The sequence below is a fragment of the Budorcas taxicolor genome, chromosome 11, assembly GCF_023091745.1.
Source record: "Budorcas taxicolor isolate Tak-1 chromosome 11, Takin1.1, whole genome shotgun sequence".
Taxonomy (NCBI): domain Eukaryota; kingdom Metazoa; phylum Chordata; class Mammalia; order Artiodactyla; family Bovidae; genus Budorcas; species Budorcas taxicolor.
In genome coordinates, this window is record NC_068920.1 from 90,868,524 (window position 1) to 90,893,156 (window position 24,633).

Consider the following 24,633-nt stretch of genomic DNA (forward strand, 5'->3'; position numbering starts at 1 on the left):
TTGGACACATGTGAGTAACTAACACTTCCTTTCACTTTACTTACAAGTAGCACTCAGTAGAATTCTAGCAATTTCTAGAATCAAGGAGTCTATGCTATAGTTGAAATAGTATGAGGCAGACACACTTTCTGGGGTCAAATTCTGGCTCAGTGATGCACTAGTCACACCATGGACAAATTTTACAAGCTTCCTAGGCTTTGTTCTCTTCTGTACCAAGAGGCCAGCTGTCTTGCAAGGTTGTTTTGTAAGCTTAATCACTCTTGCTAACCTATATAATAGATGCTGGGTAAATCTTGGTTTCTTTTCCACTGTGTTTTCACCTTTTAAGTTCTACACCATTATATTCAGTATACATTAACTGAAAACTAGAATATGAGAGTAAAATGCATTGTAATGTTCCAGGAAGACATTGGTGAGTTTGAGCTTTTCTTCTTTGCTTAATAAATTAGCAGGAATTAGAAATTTTTTTGAGACTTCTAGACAGAAAATAATAGTGAACCAAATTATTCTTCTTTGTTTGCATGGCCATCCTATGAAGAAAGAATTGCTAAAATATTTAACAAGCTGCTTTGGTGAAGTTCTTGTGTGTTGTGGTATATGGGTGGTACTATTTACTGAGTGGCAACTGTGACAAACACTGGACTGAGTAACTCATATAAATACTTTTGGTGTTCACAACAACCTTGAATTGAGATTCCGTTTTTGTTTTTAAGTGTATACGCTATGTGTGCTAAGTTGCTTCAGTCACGTCCGACTCTTTGCAACACTATGGACTATATAGCCTGCAGGGCTCCTCTGTTCATGGGATTCCCTAGGCAAGAATACCTGAGTGGGCTGCTGTGCCCTCCTCCAGGAGAATCTTCCCAGACCCAGTGATTAAACCTGCGTCTCTCATGTCTCCTGCAGTGGCAGGTGGGTTCTTTACCATTAGCGCCACCAGAGCTTACCTGGTAACTCACATGGTAAATAATCTGCCTGCAATGTGGGAGACCTGGATTTGATCTCTGGGTTGTGAAGATCCCCTGGAGGAGGGCATGACAACTCACTTCATTATTCTTGCCTGGAGGATCTCCATGGACAGAGGATCCTGACAGGCCACAGTCCATGAGGTCACAAAGAGTCGGACACAACTGAGTGACTAAGCACAGCGCAGCAGCCACCTGGGAAGCCCCTTTAAATTGTGTACTTTTGAGCAAATCAGTACACCTCTCTGACCCTCCATTTCCTCACCAGTACAGAATAATAACCTCTAAGTTACTGCTATGATCTGAATGTTTGTGACCCCCTAGATTGGCATGCTAAAATTCGAATACCCAAAGTGATGGTGTTAGGAGGTTGGGGCCTTTGTAAGATGATTAGGTTATGAGGCTGGAGCCCTCATGAATGGGATCAGTGCCATTATAGAAGAGGCCCCAGAAAACCCCTCACTCCTGCTACATGAGGATGTAGCAAGAAGGTGCTGTGAACTAAAAAGTAGGTTCCCATCAGATACTGAATCTGCCAACACCTTGATCTTGAGCTTTCTAGCCTCCAACACTGTGAGACATAAGTCTCTGCTGTTTGTGAGTCACTGAGTCTATGGTATTTTGTTGCAGCAGCCTAAATGGACTAAACTGCTTGCACATTGTGAGGATCAGATGAGGAAATGCCTGCCAAAGTGCTTTTGTAAACTGTCAAGTACTTTGTAAATGTTAGCTATAGTTATGAATTAAAAGAACCATTGGGAACAGAAATCTGGGCTATTTTGATGTCTAAAACCCTGTAGCCCTGCTCATCACTATGGTTGAGAGCAGTACAGGAAGGGGCTAATCTTTGGGGGTGGTTTCTACTCTATTCTAGATATTCAGTGAGAGCTTTTGCACACAAGTGACTGGAGTCCTAGGCATCAGTGTAGCCTCTTTTCTAACTTCCTTTGTCTTCAAGTTGTCATTCTGAGAGCCTCAGTGCATATGAAAAATGCAGTTCAGGGCAGAGCGACATGCACAGCAATCTAAACTCCAACATCACAGTCCATCACAGGAAGACTGAGGACCACCACATCAAAATACCCAAGTGTTTCATTTTTAATAACAAATGTCTTTTTTTTTCCCTTAAGAAAAATGTCCACAAGATAACATCTCTTCTCTGCCTCACTGTTTCATGATGTGTGTGTATGTTCAGGACAAAAAAGGAGCCCGCTTTCTCTTGAACGGGATGCTTATCCAGTTATTTATTTATTTATTTGAGAAAATTGTCATCCAGAGCACTTCAATCAAATCTCCTTTTGTATTTCCCTCCCTGGTGCCTGCTCAGCCAGGCGACATGCATGCCACTTCAGATTGCTCCTAACTAAAGCATCAGCACCCTTGCTGCAGCTTGTTTTCTTTCATCCATTTCTTGGTGCTTTCAAAACCCTGGCATTGATGGCATGAGAGGTGAACTTTTCCCTTCCTCAGCTTTGGGATAAAATATGCTTTGCCTAAAGCACGCTCTGAGCATTTTCCTTTGTACCTTCACGATGGAAAGAAAGAGCTAGAAACAGACTGACAGACCCACATGGGCATGTTCTTGGCTGACCCAGGAATAAGCTGGTGCCTTTCTGACGCTGCTGACAGAACTGTCATCCTCCTAACGCAGGATCGGGGATGGGCCTGGCTTCCTCTCAGGATGGGGCGCAGAGTGACTGCAAGCTTGTGCAACAGTGAGCTGGCTTCCACGGTTACGACAGTCGGGCTTGTCTCTCTTGCTCTCAACCTTCATTACTCCAAAGTCTGATGCTTCTTCCTTGGAAAATTCTCTTTCATCCACCCTTTCTTATCCATTTCTAGTAATATTCTGGTCCAGAGTCTTGTTCATCTCATGACTGAATAACTATAATGGCCTTTGCTTGTGTCTCCATTTCACCAGTTTCTTTCTCTCTTTCCCAATTTGTCTTGAACATTTACTTTCAAACCAAGGGTTCAAAAGCATGACTTCACAGTCCTGCTCCCAGGCCTACAACAGCTTTCTGTTGCCTGTTCAATTAAATTGATGATCTTCTGGCTCACTTTCAAAGTCCCTCCTGGAGAAGAGATCTCCCATTGGCTGAGGATCAAGGTCCAAAATCTTGGGTTCCATTCTTGGTTTTGCCAGATTCTGGCTCTGAGTCTTTGTGAAGGCTGCCTCACACCTCTGGAATCTCACCTTTGATATTTATAACATGAAGGAGGTAGACAAAGCTGGTGGTCCAGAGGAAATTGCAGAGTCCAGAAAATCTCCCCTGTGTGTCAAACGGGGATGGTACAAGAGCGTTTTCTGGAATCTTTGCAAGAAAAGGAGTAGGTATTCATAAACTGGAAAGATGGAATGGTGGAAGGGAAAGGACAATATACTGATATCCACAGACTCCAACGGTGTGGTAACTTTCATTCACAGCTTCTCAAGGCCTGAGACTGAAGCCCTATATGTATTAGATATTCGGCATGGAAGTTCTAATGTGGTAATTGCAGCTTTTACTTGTAAGGAAAAGAATTAAATCTGTCATCTGAAATAACTTCATACACTGCCTATATATTATAATTTTGCCATAAAACTGTCACTTACTTAAAAAATAAATAAAATGGAGGATGTAGTAGCTACTCTGGGGTCTATCTGCCTTTGCTCTAAGAACTGTAGTGTTTCTTTCTCCCCATTTCCCCCAGTGCCTCCCTCTCCTCATCTCTCCCTTCTTCCCTTCTTTCCTCCTTTTATCCACATTTTTATTTTAGATAGAAACATTCAAGACATGAGAAATTTAAGTGACCTACTTACTTAAGTCATATAAACTCTATCTTCTATATTATATCTGTAAAGTCTGTTTGGAAAGGGCTCATGCCCTCCAAGCAAAGTTCAGATGTCTGGGAGCTCCACCCAGACTTGCTTTCTGGGGCAGGGGTCAGAGATGGAGAGCGGGGATTGGATAGAAACACTGGGACTTTGGCAAGGGGCCAGACAAAGGGAAGGGTATTGATGATAGAATGAGCAGATGCTGCAGCTTTCTGCATGGGAGTGAGGGTCCTCCCTACATCATCACTAAAAAAGAGGGTATTGGGTTTATGTCTGTACCCAGAGGGAACTTGTTCAGCTATTTTATTGTTGTTTAGTTGCAAAGTCACGTCTGACCTGCAACCCCATGGACTGTAGCCTGCCAGGCTCCTCTGTCCCTAGGGTGTCCCAAGGAAGAATACTGGAGGGGACTGCCATTTCCTTAGGAGGCATTTTTAAAAAGCTAATCCTGAGGTATAATGTAGTTATTCAGAAGAATTTTTTTTTTAAGTGTAAGTTTTTAGTGTAACATTCTAGGACAGGTGTGAGTTTGATCTGGGCAGCATCAGAAAACAAGAATGCAATTTCTGTTAGGGTTATGTCTCTCTCATAATCTTTACTGTGCCTCCCTTCCACCCCTTCACCACCCCAGCCTTCAGCCCAGTTTCTGTTTCTTTCCCTAGTCTGAAAAGACGTTTCCATTTTTTCTAGCTGTTCAGGTTTATAACCTGTAGCCGTCTGTGACACTATTTTCCTTCACACCCCATATTTAATTTGTCAGCAGTCTTTATTGTCTGTACCTCCTAAGTGTGCCCAGAATCTGACTGCTTCTCATCGTCTTCACTGTTCACCCTTTCATGTGAATCCTCGTCACCTCTCAAATTATTGTAATAGCCTCTCAACCTGTCTTTCAGCTTCTGTCTTGAGATCCTTCAGTGTATTCTTAACATTAATTCTGTTAGAGCTTAAATCAGATCACTCCCTCCCCTGGCTTCCTATCTCACTCTAAACAGAATCCCATGTCCCTACAAGGGTTTCCATGCCAATTACTTACATGCAAATATCTCTGTGACCCTCTGAATTTATCTGTGCCCTCTGCAGTCATCCACTCAGCCATGCTGACTGTACTTTTCCTTTTACATGCAGATATGTCCCTGTCTCATGGTCTCTTACTTGGCCTCTTCTGGAACAGTCTTCCCCCAGATGTCCATGTGACCCAGTCCTCCACCATCTTTAGTCCTTCACTCAATTGATTGCTTCTCCACAGGGTTTCCTGGCCTGTGTACACACTGCTTCTGATCTTCTAGATCCCTTTCCTTTTTTTTTTTCTTAGTATCATACATCAACATCTAACATATATCTTATTTTTCATGGTCATTATTAGTCATCTATTGTAGAATATAAGCTCCTTAAGAGCTTATCATCTCTTCTTGTAACCCATTTTGTTCTCTGCTGTATCTCTAGCATATAGAATGTTATCTGGTGCATGGGAGGCAATCAGTAAGTATTTTTGAATGAATGAATGAATTGTTGCTCACCAGTTTTGCTTTCTTTTTTCCTTAGTAAATAACATTCAACTACTTGAGGAGTTTTAAGGCTATCCACTGCCTCAAATCTGCAGGGCTCTTGATTTTAAATATTGGACTTAAAAATGGAAAGCCAGGCATGGACACACGCAAACACACACAGAAATGGCCCTAACTCCCTGGTGTGCCACTCGCTATAATGATGTGGATGAAATGTCAGTTGCTAACAGGCCTAAAGCCTGGGAAACTGCAGATGGCTGAGGGACTCTGTTGAGTCGTTGTCTATCCTCCTCCTCCCAGGGCAGGGTCTACAGGGCAAGTTGTCAATAAAAAGATACCTGGTCCTTTAGCTTTTTCCTGTTGCCATTTAGTCATGACAGACCTGAAGAAATAGGCTGGCAAAAAATGCAGGACTTTGACTGCACAGGTGTGATTCCTAGCAGCACATATGACAAAACTGTCAGGGTCTCTTCATGTGTAGGCTGGGAGGAACGGGGACCGTGTTATGAAGCTGGCTTGGTTGTTAAAAAGTTGATTGGCTTAAGTCAGAGTTCATTCTCAGGATCAAGTTTTCATTCTGTTTAGTGGGGAGGGAAGTGACTTCAGGAATCCTCGTGTTCAGCTCTGTGACTTTATAAGAGAGTAAACTGAGGCCCTGACATTTTAGATGATTTTCCTAGGTTGAATAATGAGGTGCTCTTGGGACTAGACCCAGATTCTCCTCAGTGCTGATCCTGGGATCATCCCGTGACTGTTTGGCCTCCTTGCCCTGTAATACACCTCTCAAGAGGTGGAATGCGAGGGTTTCAGGGATGGCCTGTAGGCCTGCCCCACAGGGAGGCATCCACGTCTTCTCCCTGCTTCCTGAACTCATGAGAGAGAAAGATTGTCAACTTCTGTCAAGGTGGCAGAAAAAGGGTGAGTAGCTAAGGGGAGGTTTGGGCAAACTCATGGAAGGGAAGGCTTACACTTTGAAGAACTCAGATCTTCAGAACTAGAATAGTCAGTAGTTAGAATCAAGTGTGTGGTTCTGCTTCGACAGGATGATTTAAACTCCTATTTGTTTAAATACCTATGTGGAGGGTTCAGTGGAGGGGCTCAGTCATGCCTCACTGATGGGAGCAGAAGATTCATCAGCAGACAGGCCTTTGGGTGCACGCAGGGCAGGGAGACACCTCCAGGTCAGGACTCCTGGTCATTCTGGGAGAATGAATATGGTGTCCAGCACTGACTAGGGCTGCCATGTCCCAAGACAAATGTTATTTGAACATTTTACACATTATGAGTCTGTTTTTGATTGTAAAGGATAGGTAAATATAAACATGAGAGATGATGTATTATTTTTAAAAAACCTTTATTTTATGACATTCCTGGGTATTAGAACCCTGACATACCCACAAGGCTCTGTACGATGTGATTGGGTAGATCCTACCAGGGTCAAACTTCAGGAAGTTCAGTAATATGAAATCTGTATGTCTTAAAATGTTTACATTTAGGAGATTAGAACTGGTTTATAGTTGCAAGTCTTCAAGAGGGGAATAATTTTTTCTTTCTTTCTTTCTTTCTTTTTCTTGTTTTGTTTCTTCTTTGCCTTACACTGCTGTCATTTTCCTTTCTTAAAACCTTTATTTAAGCTGTGTTATAAACTCTTTTTCTCCCCTGTCCATGATGTCTTGAAATGGTTAACAGCAGTGTCTTGGGGTCTTTCTTCCTGAGTCCCTATCCTGGATATGCCACTTGGGCAAATGACTTCATTGCTTGATGCCTAGTTGCTTTATCTGAAAGTGTGGATAGTAGTCGAGCCTGCCCCAAAGGGTTGCTATGAGGACTAAAAAAGATTATGATATAGTGAGACACTGAGAGCCATGCCTGACATCCTACATACACATAAGCCTAGTTATTTGTCTTTATTGTTATTATGTCTGGAGTCTCTGCTCTCATTTTTGCTATCTGTCCTTGGAATATCATTTAACCTCTGATCCTCAGCAGCCAGGAGGGCTCAGACTCCCTGATTATTCCAAATAGCTGGCCTTGATCAGCTAGTGAATGGCATACACTGACCTTCCTTCTGCTTTCTTGATAGCTACTCTGTCAGTGCAGAGAAGCCCAATTCATTTCAATCCAGTCCAATCCAATTCAATTTAACTCATCAGTTTAACTTAGCGAAAGTCATTCATTTCATTTATTCAGAAATATCTCTTGAGGTCTAAGACATGCTTGATACTTTCCAGACCTAAGACAGCTAGAAATGAGGCAAGGGAATCCCTGGTTTTGAGAATCTTACAAATATAAAGGCTTCAGTAGCTTCACATCTTTCTAAGTGGAAAGAAAATGAGACAGACTCTATCCCCTTAGGGGTTTAAAGGAGTTTTCCTTTAAACAATCTTGAGGGGAAGCAACATGGAGTCAGAAGCTAGGAAATGCAATTCTAATATCTAAGTGGTTCTAATTATTCCCTCCTCAAGGCAGGCGGTTCCTAAGGGCTGGCAAATCTTCCCTGGAGGCTGCAGTAGACAAGCTATTCAACTTTGGTGGAAGCAAGATGTGGCTGTTGCAGGGTTCAGACAACAGCAAAATAAACAAAGCCCCAATTATGATATGAGGGAGGTAGACCAAGCTTTTCTATTTAGTCAAAAGGAATTGATTTCCCCTGGAGTGTCACTTACACCATAATGATTACTGGAAAGGAGACAGCTTAACAGAGTGATGTAAAAACAAAAGGAGTTGGGCTACATGTTGATCAGGTCAGCTGATCTTGACTGCTCGCCTTCAAGGCAGAGTTAGAAAAATACAATAAGAAAGCTGAATGTAATAAAAACCCAGGGCAGTTTTGGAAATTGTATGCTCTCTAGCAATTTTGTGTGAATTTTTATACAAGCACTGTTTTTTATGAGTTATATAAAATGTTATGAAAATAGAAAAAAAAGAAAAATACAAGGGATGGGGAGGCAGACTATTTGGAAGATTTTCTTGATATTTGTTTTATGCTCAGTTATTTATGCCCCCCCATCCCTTTTTTTTTTGAAAAGCAAAGTGGGTTGGGGATCAACAAACAAAACAGCTAATTTCAGGTTGTTGTTGGTTTTAATCAGTTAGTAGTGTCTGACTCTTTGCAACCCCAAGGACTGTAGCCCTCCAGGCTCCTCTGTCCATTCTAGGAAAAGTTATCTAGACCTAATTGGGGTCTATTTGCTTACTGTGTGAAAGAGTCCAATGTTTAAGTTTCTCTGAAGGAATTATTAATTTTAGAAGTGTAGTTTTAGATCCAAAGATCGCCTGTGACCTCAGCTTTTCCCTACTCCAGCCAATTGAAACAATTGAATAAAAACTGATTCTATTTGAAAAGACTTCTAATGACTTAAGTAATTTGTATTTCTTAACTGCAAAATAAGGTGAAATCGCTCAGTCGTGTCCGACTCTTTGCGGCCCCGTGGACTGTAGCCTACCAGGCTCTTCCGTCCATGGGATTCTCCAGGCAAGAATACTGGAGTGGGTTGCCATTTCCTTCTCCAGGGGATCTTCCCTCCCAAGGATCGACCCAGGGATCGAACCCAGATTTTTAAAACCATTGAGTACACTTCACTAAGTTTCTCTGAACCATGCCTTGGTTCTTTCTACCCAAATCTCCACTATCTATTAAAACAGAACTTCTTTTCTCCCCCTACTAGATTTTTGAATTTGGAGATTTGGAATGGAAATGCTCCAGTTTCCCCTCCTCTCACCCAAGTGCTGTGCTTGGTGCATTTTTGAAAAAGGAAATTGATAATTCAGAAACAATACTATATCCTTCAGGAGAAAAAGCTTTTTCTTTGATTTACTGCTGTTGGATTAGCTCTGCAGATGTTCTTTCTACCTACTAAGAATCTTCCCTCACTGTTGCATATTTAAATCTTTTCTTGATGTCCAGCGCATGTCTGACCTCTTCAAGGAAGTGGCCTTATTTGTTTATTGCAAGCAAAGGTACCTCTCCCTTCAAGGAATTTCTACAGTAGTTACATTTTGTCTTGCGTTTCCTGTCCTTATCATGTTATCACATGATCAGTTGAAAAGCCTTGCTCACTTTTTCTGTGTCTGTGTGTGTGTGTGTGTCTACTTCCTTTGGATCTATGAAGAGAGTCTGTCTGTCAGGGCTGCAGGGTTGACTCTCATATCCCAGCAAATGGCTGTACGCACAGTAAGTGTTCAATAATGGTGTGATGCCAGGAGCAGCAGGTCGTGGGTGATGTACTGCTTTGTTTAGGGTCTCAATGATTTTTTTTCAGGTAAGATGCTGAACTCAGGATTTTGATATACTTTTGGCTTGTTTGCCATTTGATACAACTGCATGCTTCTTGTTGCTGAAATTACTTTTGTCAAATGGTCAGGACTGTCAATACACAGGGAGAAAGTCATTTTGTCTCTAGCCTGCTCAGGAGAAAAAAAAAAATCTGTTTTTCTCTTTTGATCTAACAAACCAAAGCAACTCTGGAAAGCATCCTTTCAGTTGTAATTCCATTTCTACCTGTTTTGCTCACCATATCACAATGTTTAAGAAACTCTTATGGCTGTCAAGAAGAGCAATTAGTGGCCTTATTTGGTGGATGATAGAACCATTACTATTCACCAGACCAACTTTAGGACATGTGTACTAAATTATTTAAAGCTAATAATGCACGTGAAAGACATTAAAGTTAAAAATGGGATGAAAAACTTCAGGGTGAAAACATCCATTTCCTCCTGGCATGCCCAACGAATTCTCCTTTGTTCAAGGGCACGCTGAGAACTTCAGAGATGATAATCCTGGGTACCTCACTGCTTTTCTGCTTTTGGCCACAACCTGCTCCCGCTTTGCGTTGCTTGATCAAGAACGTAGAGGGGCGGGACTTTCCTGGTGGTCCAGTGGCTAAGTCTCTGTGCTCCCAATACAGTCTCTAGTCAGGGAACTAGATCCCACATGTCACAACTCAGAAGTTTGCATGCCACAAACTAGATTTCCCTCATGCCACAAGACCCAGCGCAGCAAAATCTATGTATATATAGGATCTTAGCTCCCTGGCCAGGGATGGAAGCCACACCCCTTGCATTGGATGGCAAAGTCTTAACCACTGGGGAAGTCCCTAATACATATATATTAGGGACTGGTCAGGGAGCTAAGATTCTACATGCCTCATGGCCAGAAAAACAAAAACATAAAACAGAAGAAATTTTGTAAAAAATTAAATAAAGATATCTATTCAAGAATATCTGTGAAAATCCGGTTAAAAAAAGGCAAGAGTGTGTTACTTAAATCAAAAACACTGCCTCCCTTGCCCCTCCCACTTCAGAGAAGTGGAGATGCTGGTACTTCAGAGTGCTACAGTCAAGAACACAGGGTTACCTCTCCTCCCAGCTTCGAGGTGGAGGGCTTTCTTCCAGGAGAAGCAGGACTTCAGCTTTTCTTACTTTGCCTCCAGTGGCCTGTTGCTGAGGTTGAATGCTAGGCAGGTGTGGTTGGGAAGTGGGGCTCCTTCCTTTATACCAAGGCACACTTGTGCATCAGAGGCTGTCTCGGTAAGGCCTGCTGGGAATGCTAGGAATCCAAATCTCTTGCTAGGTCTAAAGAGGTGGTGGTTCCAAGTCAAGCTTGATTGGTTGCTACCCTGACTTCCTTCAAGTGTTTAACTCCTGGAATGAGGGTCTCAGAAGTTTACCTTTGAATCCACTCCTGGCTCCAGAACCCTGGCTGAGATTTTGCATAAAGTGAAAAGCAGACTGTGAAACACACATCTGGTATTTTCTTCCCAAAGAACTGACTTTATTTGCAACAGAGGGTGGAGAAGTTTAAGCCTGAGAGCCCTCTCAAGAACAGTAAAGCTATGGTAAAGGCAGTTGGGATATTCATGGATCTAATAGACATATAATGTAGGACAATTAGTTTGCAGGGGAGAACCAGGGGGAAATAAAACAGCTGGAAGGAGCCCCCGGGGGTCAGAATGAATATCAAAACATTGATTTCATCAATGATTTATTTGAAGGAGCCACAATTTGATTGAATTAGTTTATAAAGGAATTTATGCCCCAGGGAATTTTTGAAAACAGTAGCATAGTCTGACTGCAAGTAGCAAAGTTTAATATCTGGGTGTGGTCAGGGAAAGAATAGATGACAACCCTGCTAATACCTTGTCTTCCCAGGGTGACCATGGGCATCTTCAAAGTTGTGCCTTCCTGAGAATCAACATCAAAGGCTTTCAACAAAATTAGCTAGTAGCCACTAAACAGCAAATTAACCAATAACGCTCGTAAGTCATGGAAGTGAAACCAGTACCCAGAATGCTACAATAGATTGTCTGAAATGTTCCCGGGGGAGGGGAGGCGGTGGGGAGTGGAAAGATAAAAGAGTAAAAAATTATTTGAAAAAATAATGGCCGAAAATCTTCTAGATTTACTGAAAGCATCTAGTAAGCTCAGTATTATTAGAGTAGAATATTCACAAAGAGACCCATAAACAGACACACTGTAGTAACAACACTGAAAATCAAAGACAAGGAGAAAATCTTGAAAGCAAGAGAGAAATGACTCATTACTTACAAAGACCCCTCAATAAGGTTAACAACTCACGTCTTGTCAGAAACAATGGAGACCAGAGGTGGTACTGGGATAACATGTCCACATGAAACCTTACACATAAATGTTTAAAGCAAACATCATTAATAGTCAAAAAGTGAATAATCCAATGTCCATCAACAGATGACTGGATAAACAAAATGTGGTTTACCTATACAAAGAAATATTTTTTGACTATGAAAAGATTTTTGATACATTGACTAAACCTTTGAAAATATGCAAAATGAAAGAAGCTAGTCACAAAGATCTTATATAATTCCATTTATATGAAAGTTTAGAAAAATCTGTAAAGACAGTAGATTAGTGGCTTCTTAGATATGGGTGTAGCAAAGGTAGGCAGAGGAGTGACAGTTAAAGAGTTGGGTGAGAAAAATGTTTTAAAATTGATTATGAAGATGGTTGAACAGATCTGTGAATATACGAAATACCATTGAAATGCAGACTTTGAGTAGATTGTATACTGTGTGGTATGTCTCAAGAAAGCTGTTTTTGAAAAGCAAGCAAAGGTAAAGAGAAAATCGCGGTGGAATTCTGATGTTTATACTTCCTTGAATGTGAGGGAAAAGAAGTGAATGTGCTGGGCGGTTATCTGTTCTCTGTGGGAGTAGAGAGGAATGTTTTATCACTAAGAAGCTTGGAAATTGAGGACTAAGACAAACCATTTTTCTGAGCTTCATTTCTCATACCTAAAACAAGTAAGGGGAAGGAGGAAGTATATGCTCTCTTAAATTCATCTAGCAAAAAATCCTCTGATTTTGGATTTCCCTGACGGTCCAGTGTTTACGACCTTATTACCCAACTTCTGATTATGTTGCAGCTTATCACTGAAAATGGCCAGTGACATCTACTTTTCAGTCCTCCTCCCATGTTTTCATGATCCCACACATTCATTTTCTGTCTCTGCCCTCCTTATTGATTAGCTACTGAGGAACCAACCCTGCTGAGTGCAGGCCAGGGGTTCAATGCTAGCCCTCAGAGAGTTTTTCTGTTTTTCAGGGGTAAGATATTACATACGCTTGGTATTATAGATGACTCCAGCATTGTATGTACTCCAGCTCTGATGATAAGTTTGGATTGTTTTTCTTTAGGGACTGAGTTCAGAGGACTAGGGGGTCCTCTCTCTCTCTTTTTTCACGGTTAATACAAAGATCGGACATTGTCTAATCAGGTATATCAGGAATCTCAGTTTCAGTTCTGCCATTCAGCATTGATTGATTCCATTTATCTTATTTCCTAAAATGGGAACAGGAATAGCTACAGTGCAAGACTGTTGGTTGAGATACTATAAGAGGCACACAGCATGATGATAGAGTAGAATTAATAGGTATCTGTTACTTTCAGTCTCTCCTTGTAGTTCTCATTTGTTGAAGGGCCTTTCATTTATTCATTTAATCCGTGAAGGTATTGAGCATCAGCTCTACTAGGAGCTATTCTTCACATGAGAATCCTTGCTACCATGAAGCATTAGTTCTGATTTCTAGTCGAGGGGCGACAAATGGATAAAAACATTCACATTACAGTGAGTTTCTGGAGGAAAGAGATCATGTACTGCGGTAGTTGGGGTGCTACTATAGTGGGGCGGTCAAGGACGACCTCTCCAAGGGGTTGGCATTTGGGGAGAGACTGAGGCGGAGAGAGAAAAACATTCTAGAGGGAAAGAAAAGCAAGGGAAAGTTTTCAGGTAGGTACGAGTCTGGTGTGTTTGGAGAGCAGAAAAAGGTCCAGAGCACAGTGGCGATGGGCAAGCGATACATGACGTGCACTATGCCCGTGGGAAGGCAGGCAGGGGTCAGATCACAGAGTATCTTGTAGCCATGACAAGGCATGTAAGCACCTCAAGGGAAGAGACTGGGTTTGTTTTTCTCACTGCTGGACCTCTGACACCTGTAGATGGTCAGGAAACGTGGATTGAAAAAAGTTTATTCTGAGTGAAATTCTAAGTAATTGTATGCCACCTTCTTTTTCAAAGTTTTTCTAGCTGCTGTGTGGGAATGGATTTAAGTGGAACTAGGGGACAGAAACGCTGGGGACTATTGTACTAGCCCAGGTGAGAGAAAATGGTGGTTTGAGCTGAGGGGGTGATAAGGAAGGTGAGAAGTGGAGACGTTTGAGCTATATTTTGGGGGCTAATCCCCAGCACTTGGATTAGATTTACGGCAAGAAGTTGGTGATCTAGGCATTAACACAGATGATGAAGCCTGGGAGAGAAGATGCTGAGAGGTTAAGGGGAGGGCGATTAAGTGGACTATTTTCTGCTTGCTGGTTTTGAGGTGCTGGCAAGAGATTCAGTGAGATGTCAAGGTTTCAGCTGGGTATTGCTTGTCTGGGGCTCAATGAAGAGGTCAGAGATGACACATGAATTTTGAATATAGCTAGTATTTAAAGCCATGGGGCTGATGAGATCACTGTAGAGAGAATACAGATTCATGAGGAAGAGGGTCTGGAGGAGCCTGGGGCACTTCATCACTTAGAGACTTGGTAACAGAGAAGGTCAAGGTCTGCTGTGAGATGTAAGAGGGAAACTAGTGTGATGTCGCAGAAGCTGGCGGTCAAGGGGGGAAAGTGTTTCAAGCAGGAGGATGGTTACCTGTGGTCATCTAAAATTCGGGTTTTTATTTGAAGAATAATATGACTACTAAGTAAAACATACCAAAAGTAAAGTTTATCAGTACCTGTGACAAGATAATTTTTAATGCAACAGTGGGCACTGAGTGGATTGAATAATGAATGGGGATTCCAGAGAAGAGAAGGCAGAATAAACAAACAACTGACTAACTATCGGTTTCCTCTTGAAACACCACTGAGAAGACAAGAAGGGGACTTGTTTCCTTTCTTTTAAAGCTGTAAGGGCAGAGGAACAAGAGCAACAGGATTGTGTAAAGACATGGAGGAATGTGGATTTGGTACTACTACAACCAGCATCTCTTGGAGGCGATTGGAAATGTGGAAGCTCAGGCTCCTCCCCAAACTTACTGAGTCAGAATCTGCCTTTTCCCAGTACATTCCCCTGATTGGCTTGCATATTTAAAGTTGGAGAAGTCCTGACTTGGAAGACTCTAAAATGAAATTCCAAGCCAGTGAGATTTATGCCACGTGATCCCTAAAAACACTCAGGAACTGGAGGCACTGGTGTTCCCAGAAGCAGGACTGGAGGGTGAAGAGGGTTGAGGTGGCCAAAATAAAGAGGGCTGGTAGAAAAGTTGTTTAAAAGGCAGCCATACTACCCACCTGGAGCAGTCAGGCCAGTGTTCCCCCATAGCTGAGCAAAAACACCAGGTTTATTTATTTGTTTGGCTGTACTGGGCCTTTGTGCTGCACACAGGCTTTCTCTAGCTGTGGTGCACAGGCTTTCTCACTCAAGTGTCTTCTCTTGTTGCAGAGCTCCGGCTCTAGGTGCGTGGGTTTCAGTAATTATGGCTCATGGGCTCTAGAGTGCGGATCTGATAGTTGTGGCACAGAGTAGTTGCTTACCGGCATGTGGGATCTTCCGACTAGGGATTGAACCTGTGTCCCCTGCATTAGCAGGCAGATTCTTAATCACTGGCCCACCAGGGGAATCCCAAGGTTTATTCTTTAAAGAGAGCAGAGAACGTCTGAACTGGAGACACCAGGGACCACTTATGGATGCTGGTTGCTGAGACCTCCAGTCCTCTTCACTAGCCACCAGAATGCTGGAAGTTAGGGCTTCACCCTCTAGGTAGGGGCTTGGAAGAATTTTCTCCAGGGGTTTTGCCCAGTCCAAGAGGCAAGATTGGCACAGTGATCCCCCAGTTCAGTGGCCCAGCCCCTTCCTTTATTTATACTGCTGTGGTGGTGGTTTTGCTTCTTCTTACCCTATAGCTCTGCTTTCAGAGCTACTTTGTAATTTTCCTATCTGGTTGTCATAACTCTTTGTTCTCTTTCCTCTCATCTCTAATATTTGTTTGGGGGAATCAGATGCCATTCTAAGACTCCATGTTCTTATTGAAGGAACTCAGCAGATTTTCACAGCCAGGGACCCGATAAGCAATTTTGCTACTGTGTGCAGGCTTCCAGTTGACCTCTTTGCTGGTCACCATAAATCTCATGTTTGCTTTTCGTTGCCTTTCCAGTTTGTTTTCTAAATTAAAAGAGTGTTTCTAGTATTTTCTGCTGCTCCTCCCAACCCAGTATATTTACTTACAGAATGTCTACACTACTTACCCATAAAACAAACACCAGTTAGATGAAGGATTCATTCCTTCCTGCCCTGAGCAGAAATTAGTCTTAGTGGGCATATGGCGGTGGCAAGGGTTTAAGTCTGACTCTCTCTACTTGCTGTAATCTGATGATGGCTAGTGATCATTCTTTCATTTTCAATTCGTTTTCTTATTCTAAACACAGCCATACAAAGTAGTTTGGAATTTAGAAGGAAGAGAAATTGCTCAGAAATTTAAGAACATTCAAGAATTCCTTGTTTGTGTCCCACGTATGCCAAAGTAGACATTTTTAAGGTGTGTCACTTTCAGAAGAGACATCTGGTCTTTGTGAACTCGGTGTGGTTACCAGATTTCATAGATGACATTCAGCTGCTTTGAAGGGAAGCTGTCATACACAGTCCATTGACATGTAAACTCTTTTTACCTATTCTCTCCCAGTGTCTACTTAGTAATATTCAGGAACACAAGGAGTTTTGGGGGAAAAATTATGAGTTTAGGAAAGGAAACAATGCAGCCTAAGCTTCCACTTTTGATGCTGTTTTCCATCTTCTGTACCATTCTCCTCCAGCCCAGCTCAAAGCATCCAGACCCTTGTATTTGCCCAATGTGAAAATTTCTGAAAGTGAAAGTTGCTCAGTCATGTCTGACTCTGCTACCTCATGGACTGTAGCCTGCCAGGCTCCTCCATCCACAGGATTTTCCAGGCAAAAGTACTGGAGTGGGTTGTGATTTCCTTCTCTAGGGGATCTTCCCCATCCAGGGATTGAACCTAGGTCTCCCTCACTGCAGGGAGACTCTTTACCATCTGAGCCACCAAGAAAGCCCAAGAATACTGGAGGGGGTAGCCTATGGCTTCTCTAGGGGAATGTTCCTGACCCAGGAATCAAACCGTGGTCTCCTGCATTGCAGTCAGATTCTTTACCAGCTGAGCTACCAGGGAATCCTAGTCAAACTTAAATATTTAAACATCTGCTGGTTAAGCCTTATCATGAATTTGCTGGTGTTCATTTATCATTCTATTTTACTTGAGGTCTGTGTTTTCCTTGTAAAATAAAGCAAGGATCTTCTGACCTTTTACAAAAAAGTGTGTTCTGGAAGGGGCCCTGCACAGCTCCTTAAATCCACCCTAGCTGGTCAAAAGAGCAAAGTTAGACAGGACAGCCAGATGCTTGTTAAATGTAAAAAGGCAGGCATCTCCTCATTGACTTTCACTCAGCATCTGTTTCTTCCAGCTCCCACAGTCTGTGATTTCAGATTGCACAAGGCAACTTGCAATTAATTGTCAAATGGGTAGTTTAGACAATGACCATTCTGGGTTCCAAGGGGATTTTTGTTGTTGTGGGTAAAACTGAGGAAAAGCATGATTGTTTTTACTGTTGGACTCTCTTCTCTTTTAGCAACTCCATGAGAGCAGCCCCGTGCCTCCCCTTTTGATCCTCTTCTCCCGAGTGCCCAGCGTAGTGCTCTGCACAAATATAATCAATAAATATTTGATGTTGAAAGAAACCTCATGAAAAGTGAGCCTTTTTGCTTGGTCTCCAAAGCTGAATATATTAAAGTAGAAGAATTCATTTCAGGTTGGAGAAAATAATATTATTTAGGTAGGGGAATATAAGGTATGTTTGAGAGCTGGGAATTAGGAAATAGTCCACAGAAAAAGTGTTGAGAGGATGGAAGATATGAGGGGAAGACAGGAGAGTTGATTTGAGGATAAAATATGGAGGAACTTAATGTCAAACTTAAGACTTTGAACTTTTGTCCTGAATCTGGACATTCGTGCCTATAGGGAATTAAACCAAGCCAGGACTCAGAGCAGAGGGTTGGGTGGGGAGAAAGCCGAAGGCGCAAGGGGCTGATTCACAAGCTATTACCCTGAGATGAAGAGGAAAGCACAAGGGAAGGCCCCTCTGTCTTCCAGGGGTGTGATCCTATCTCCTGAACAAAATTTGCTAGACTTTCTTTGAAGGGACAAGCAATTTTAAGTTGGAACCACTCCTGACTTCTAATGCCCAAGGCTCTGGCCCTTTCTCTTCCATGCCCTTCTATTCTAGGGTGATTTCCAGTCAGCCTTTGTTTGTCTAGTTACAAAGTCATCATTGGAGCTGGGATCCCTCAAAAATTCTTCATTTAAAACCCCTCACCAAACTGAAAGCAGTCAGAGACAGGTATCTATGGGGAGGTTTTCCACATTGCATTTGTAAGTAACAGACATTCGCAGAACTGTCTATTAAGCCTAAGAACCACACTCTTCAAAATCCCACAACTGAAATCACAGAAATTTAGGAATTAACAATTATACGTGTTGGACTCTGCAGGTCTAGAAGAAACCTATTGGTTTGGGGAAGTTTGGTACCTGAAGATATTTGTAAAAATCAAAGCATTTTAGAATTGAAAGAAATCTCAGCACTAATTGACTTCTGCCCTTCACCAATTTACTGCTGAATTTTCTCTCCCATATCCTCAACTGATCTATTTCACTGAAATAGCTGAACTCTTAGGGTCCCTATTTCTTAAAGATTTTCATCAGTCTTAGCATTACTGAGATACAAAAATTGGCTTATGCTGTACATTTTCTAGTGTTTGTGATACAGGATTCCATGATGGCTGTGTGTTGGCTCTTGCTGAAAAAGGTCTGGGAGAGGGTATGAGAGAGAGTGGACAGTAGCCACTCCTGAGACTAAAAATATAGCTGAGTGCCAGTGTATGGCACAGGTTTGGTTGCTTTACTCAAAAAAATTTTTTTTTGCACATCCCTTGAAGACTTTCAGGTCCTCATGAAAGAAAAAGGTTATGGTGTGTTCATGTCAGAGACATAAAACACACTCAAGATACTTCAGGAAGAGGTCAGATTAAGAAGAAACATCCATATCTCATTATAATCAGATCTTAAGCAATTAAAAATAATTACTCTCTTTGCTAGGTGACCTAATGGGATATAAAAGTTAGCATCTAGTCTAAATAAAGCTAAATTGGAGATCTTAAATCTAACAGCTCAAAAAAAAAAAAAAAAGGTAGTCCAATAAACCACTGGATAACCCAATTAGTGGTTTTGGAGAAGGATAATCAAACATTAAATGAATTTCCCACTTGCTGCCAAGATTTTCTGCTTCTGAAGCTTAGGCTTGTTTGGCAGAGGACTTGGGCAAGGAAGGACAGCACTGATCTTTAGGTAAACAAGGAGATGTTATCATCATCAAGAAGTGCAGCTCTATGCCATCAAACCCTTACTCTTCAACAGCTGATAATGACTCTGCAAATTACAGCTGTTAGCCAATTCTCAGAGTAGAGTTCATCTGTTACTTTAAAGAATTTTTTCCTCTGCAATATAATTTTTACTTTTTCCCTTTGAAGATACTGCATTCTATAGCTGCTCTTTTTTCTGATTCTCATGCAGGAAATATAAACCTTCCTTACCCCAGCCTGATTAAATTCTAAATGTTGGACATTGACATATCATTTCTCACTAAAGAAGGTACAGGATTTGGTTTTGAGAGGAAAGATTATGTATGCATCAGCATGAAATCTGTGATGTTTGTTTCTTTCAAAGAAATATCTAAACAAGGCAGTGGCAGTCTTCAGATAGATGAACCCAGAGCAGTCTGCACAGTGGGGTGTTTGGTTCTGACATCTGGACAGACTACAATCATCAAATCACATATGGGAAACACAGGAAAGCTAACATTCAGGGTTTGGAATCTGACCTCAGTTGGCAAAAATTGTATTTCTTTGAACACTTTTACCCAGTTTAAAGTGATTTTGTCTAAGGCAATTTCACTCATCCTTTCAATATTCTTGTTAAAAATAGAGAAACAGGTATTATTACTTAAATCAAGAGAATTGAGTGGCATGCCTAAAAGAATATTCAACTTGTAACTTAGTAGACTTTGTTTCAAGTCTATGTGTTTCTCTTTCTGAATAAATTAATGGATTCCAGAATGATATACAGGCTTTTTCTTTAAAATAAACACATAAAAAAGCAAAGAAAGCAAGGGAACTATCAAATCCTGTAGTAGTTCACCACAGGGGGAGCAATAATTATCTTTTATAAGAATATTTTCTTTGATACTGAGGAGCAGAGCAAACAAACAGCTGTAATTCCCCCTTATTTATTGCGTCATTTATTCTATATGTAAATGAGGGCCCAGAACCTACATTGCATTGAGCCAGGCACAGTGACTACCAAGAACATGTTCACTGCAGTTGAGGAAATAAGACACATATGAAAAATTAAGGGCAAAGCAAGATTGTAAAATGAACTGCACCAGGGTTCAGATTACATGAAGATGGAATGGTCAGGAGAGTTTTATCGAAGAGGCAAACTTTGAGCCAGCTTATAGTAAGCAGTTTGGCTTTCAAGAGACAAAGAAGAACTTGAAGATTACAGAAGCAAGATGTGTAACAGTAGTGACACCCTGGGACACAAACTGAGCTTGAGAGCAAGTCTTTTTCAGGCTTTCGGAGCAGATGGCTTCTGTTGGAGCTAGGTGAGAGGTAAGTCAGAAAGATGAGCCACTAAACTATTTTAAACTGGAGAATCATGGTGGCTGTGCTGCTTTATGGAGAAAAATGGAATGATGGTGTTCGGGCTGGTTTGGAAAAGACAGAGATTGATAGCAAGGAGATAAATTAAGACAACTATTTAATCCAGTGTGTAGATAGATGTTCAGATTCCAAACAAAGATAATGGCAATAAAAAAGAGAATTATTGCTTGTAGCCGTATGAAGGGAGTTTATGAAAGTAGTTAGATGTGGGCTTTTGGGAATATGAAACCTACATGATGAGGTGAATTAAACTATCAACATTCAACAAATGAAGAAATCAACAGTGGCTTTACTAGTTTTGTAATCCATTCCTTTCTACATCTCAGAAAGAGAATTGAGATGGCAAAGAGACACAGGAACTTGCTGTGAAGAGAGGGGTCAACACAGGCAGCCTATAGTGTGATCTCATATAGTTCTCCCTGTGCCAAGAATGCCCATCAGTGGACACTTTTCTTCTAGTATTGTGGTCATCTGACCCTGCTAAAGAAAACAATCTGTATCCATAACATCACTGAGACTTAAAATTTCAGGTTTTGAATGGGTGTTCACATTCTTAGAAATTCTAACTCCAGGAAGAATAACACAAGATCAAAGCATCTCTTCTAGATTCATTGACTGCCTCTATGTGAAGCTGAGTTTCTAGAGTAAGTCTGAAATCAAAAAAATCCTTTGCCTATCATCAGAATGAAACCTGTTCCCTGAGTTCTTGGCAAATATTGAAAGCCCAAAGGAACACCATTTCTTATTCAGAGAGGAAGTGGTCCAGCCACTGGGAGGAGAAGGAGATTATTCTTAAATCAGTGGGATACTATAAACTATCTCAGAGCTACAAAAATCTTTACATCAGTTTTTCAAAGCCTTCTCATTTCCATTGATTCAGTTGATCACCCTGAATGCCCTCTGTGGTGTTTTTTTCTCTAGTACTTTACAGATGAACAACAATCCCCACCCCCCACACTTGAGAGGCATTGTGCTGAATGTTTTAATCCTACATTTAATGCCCATGGCAACTCTGAAAAAGGTACACATTACAATTTCCATTGTACACCCAAAAGCCCACAGGCTGAAGCAAGAAACAGTCATAGTCTGGTTTAGAACACAGGTCTCTTAGATTCTAGAGTCCATACTCTTCCATCTCTGACTTGTGATAAAGAGTTAAAGGCCCACCTGTGAATATTACTTTTGAATTCCCTCTATTCCTGACCCTGCTCAGCAAGTTGAGTACTTTCTCCATGATGCTGTGCTGTCTCAGGCCACCTAAACCCTTTGTTGTTGTTGTTCAGTAGTATCCAACTGTTTGCAACCCCATGGACTGCAGCACTCCAAGCATCCCAGTCCTTCACTATCTCCTGGAGTTTGCCTGAAGCCAGAAATGTTTAACTACTCTCAGCTATGGTCTGAATCAGAAGTGGGCATTCCACAGACTATGGCCCACATCTGGTTGCTCCCTGTTTTTCTATACAGAGTGAAAAAAAAAAAATCTCCCTTCTGGTAAAGAAATGCCAGAAAGCAGACAGCCTAATTTAGCAGGGAGTTTTGAAAAGAGGGTATCAATCTAAAATTAAGCCTTGTAGGAGGCTGTCTCTATAAGTAACTGGTTGACACTGCTTGGTCCCTGGGGAAACACTGGAAAAAGAGAAGGACTGGGAGAGGTAGAAATGTGTGTGTGTTGAGTGTGTGCATTGAGGGGCTGTATCTTTTGGTGTTCACAGCCATCCCACCAAGCAGATTGTATTAAACTTCTAGAAATTAGGAACTTGAGGCTCAAAACAAGTTAAGTAATTGTTAAAAGTAGCTTAGGAGCGACTGACTTCTTAGAGGAGCTCAGGTGCATCAGTCTTCTCTTGTGTTTATAATCACCTAACAAAGCAGACATAGGCGCATTCTTCCCTGCAATCAGGAGTAACTGTCTCATTAAGGCAGTGTCGCCAAAACACAGCGTTGGCCACCTATCTTCCCTGATAGCTACCTCTGGGAAGGAATGGAGAACTTGTGATGTCAGGGGGAAAAGGAGCAGGCAGAACCAGCTCAGCCTTGCAGCTGTTTGTCCCTGAGTGAAAATCTGAAATGCAGCCCCATCGTGTTTGAGCATAGGTAATGGTAACTGGTAAATGAAAAGATGACCACCTTCTGCCATAAAATAAGATCATGCATAGCTTTGGGGAACCAAGATTAAAGGATGCTTCCAGAATAGCAGCTTCTGTTTAAAATCCTTGGGATAAAACGACTGCGGATATCTATGATCTCCGAGCCAGCTCTCGGATGGGAGGGAGGGGTGGGGAGGTGGGGAGGGATGGTCATTGGACTAGGAAACAGTCCTGCCTTCCTCTCACTTTCATGCAATAGACATGGGACTTTAAGGGAAAGACAGCGATCTGTGAGTCAAAAGGCCTGATTTCTAGTTTGGCTCCGCCTCTACTCCTCGTGAGAGGTTAGGAAATTTTCTACTCTCCAGACCCCAGATTTCTCAACTGCAAAATAAACAGATGGAAGTAGAATGATGTCTAAGATCTTGTCAAGTTGTAAACGTCTGTCTGTTTCCTTTTAAAGTAGTTTAGTAAAAACCTAAATGTGGGAATCACCTTTTCCCAGTGGTATGAAAGATGATCTCCTTCTTTCTACACCTCCTCTTTTTCCTTCTCCCTTTCTTCACACCCCTTCCCTCTCTTGTGACTCCTTTTGCTCCAGGAAGCAGAGTCTCAGTTCGGGAATTCCTTGCTGGTGCCTCCAGAGCAGCAATGACTCTTGCCTTCTTGAATTCAGTATCCTCAAAAACACCCATTGTGCCTTCCATGTCAATCAAAGCCATCTTTCTGCCTTCAATTCGAGCTCTTCTAAGTTTCTACATTTTCCTTAGTCTTCTCTTAGTTCCACCAAAGAGAGTACAGCACCCAAGAACAAATGTGTCAAAAATACTAAAAAGTTTTCCTTTCACCTTTAGATTCAGGTTTCCATGCTGCCCTTCCCTGACAATTCCAAGACAAACTCTCACTAAGATCCTTAGAGAACCACAGAGCAAGAGTGTTGGGCTGGGGGAGTTTGTTTTACTTAAGCCTTCAGGGCAGAATATTTCAGCCCAACAGTTATCAGCTTAATGTGAAAATAATAATAGCACGCAAGGCACAAATACCAGCCACGCTATTGTTCCCACTGACTCAGATACTTACAGTTCGACCGCATCTCTGGGGAGGTCGGAGGGTATCTCTGTCACCTTGCTCTCCTGGCAGAGGAAGACTCCATTAGAGCAGTGACAGAGTCGATGATGGCATCCTGAGCCCAAGCTCAGGAATGCGAGCAAGGCCACCAGGAACAAGGCCATGTTTACTTATCCATTCACCTGCTTTCTTCTGCCTCTGCAGAGAAAATCCTGCCCAGATTTCAGAGGCTCCACACTGAGCCCTTTTGAGAAGAGGTCTGCGTTGGGAGCTGGTAGGGTCACGTGACCCGCCCAGGGCCGCTTTCCTTTTTTTCTTTTTTATCGGTCACTTCCAGACAAATTGCAGAATTTCTGAGTGACAGCAGTGACTTTGGTGGGGGTGGGGTGGGAGAGGTAGAGGGCGTGGCAAGATACGCTGTCCCTTTACCTTTTTTGGTTGGGTTTGCAAATTGAAACTTGATGCGTGTCTAGAATAGCTTATATTAAATTCGCTGTCAGACTGTCCCTGTGGGCCACTATTTTTTTTTTCTCAAAACAGAGTGACATGCTTGACTTTCTCCAAAACAGATGCAATCTGCAGCGTGACACATCATTAAGAGAGTTCCTCAGTGAAGGTCAGGGACCTGTTTCCAGTCTTGGTGTCAATGTCTTCCTCCAGGCTGCTTGATACAAAACCAGAACTTCTGGGTCAAAGTCACTGATTCTCTTTCTTGCTGGAATTAACAACCAAATATGGTGTAGCTCCGAAGACAGGCAGGGGTTAGTGAGCCCCTGGACAGATGGTAGGAGCCACTTGTAAGAGAGTAGTCTACAGAGAGAACTGACTCAGCTGAGTGGCCAACAGGTCAGGCTGGGTTTTCACTGGGCTTAGTAGACACCAACTATC

At 42.0% G+C, this 24,633-nt stretch overlaps 1 protein-coding gene across 1 annotated transcript in view; it reads right to left on the reverse strand.

Annotated features, from left to right (window-relative positions):
* Positions 1-23,909, reverse strand: part of FSHR (follicle stimulating hormone receptor) — a 189,130-nt gene extending 165,221 nt beyond the window's left edge. Inside the window, exon 1 of the mRNA XM_052649152.1 lies at positions 23,758-23,909. Within this exon, the coding sequence (XP_052505112.1) occupies positions 23,758-23,909 (152 nt within the window). The remainder of the gene's footprint in view (positions 1-23,757) is intronic.
* Between the last annotated feature and the right edge of the window lie 724 nt (positions 23,910-24,633).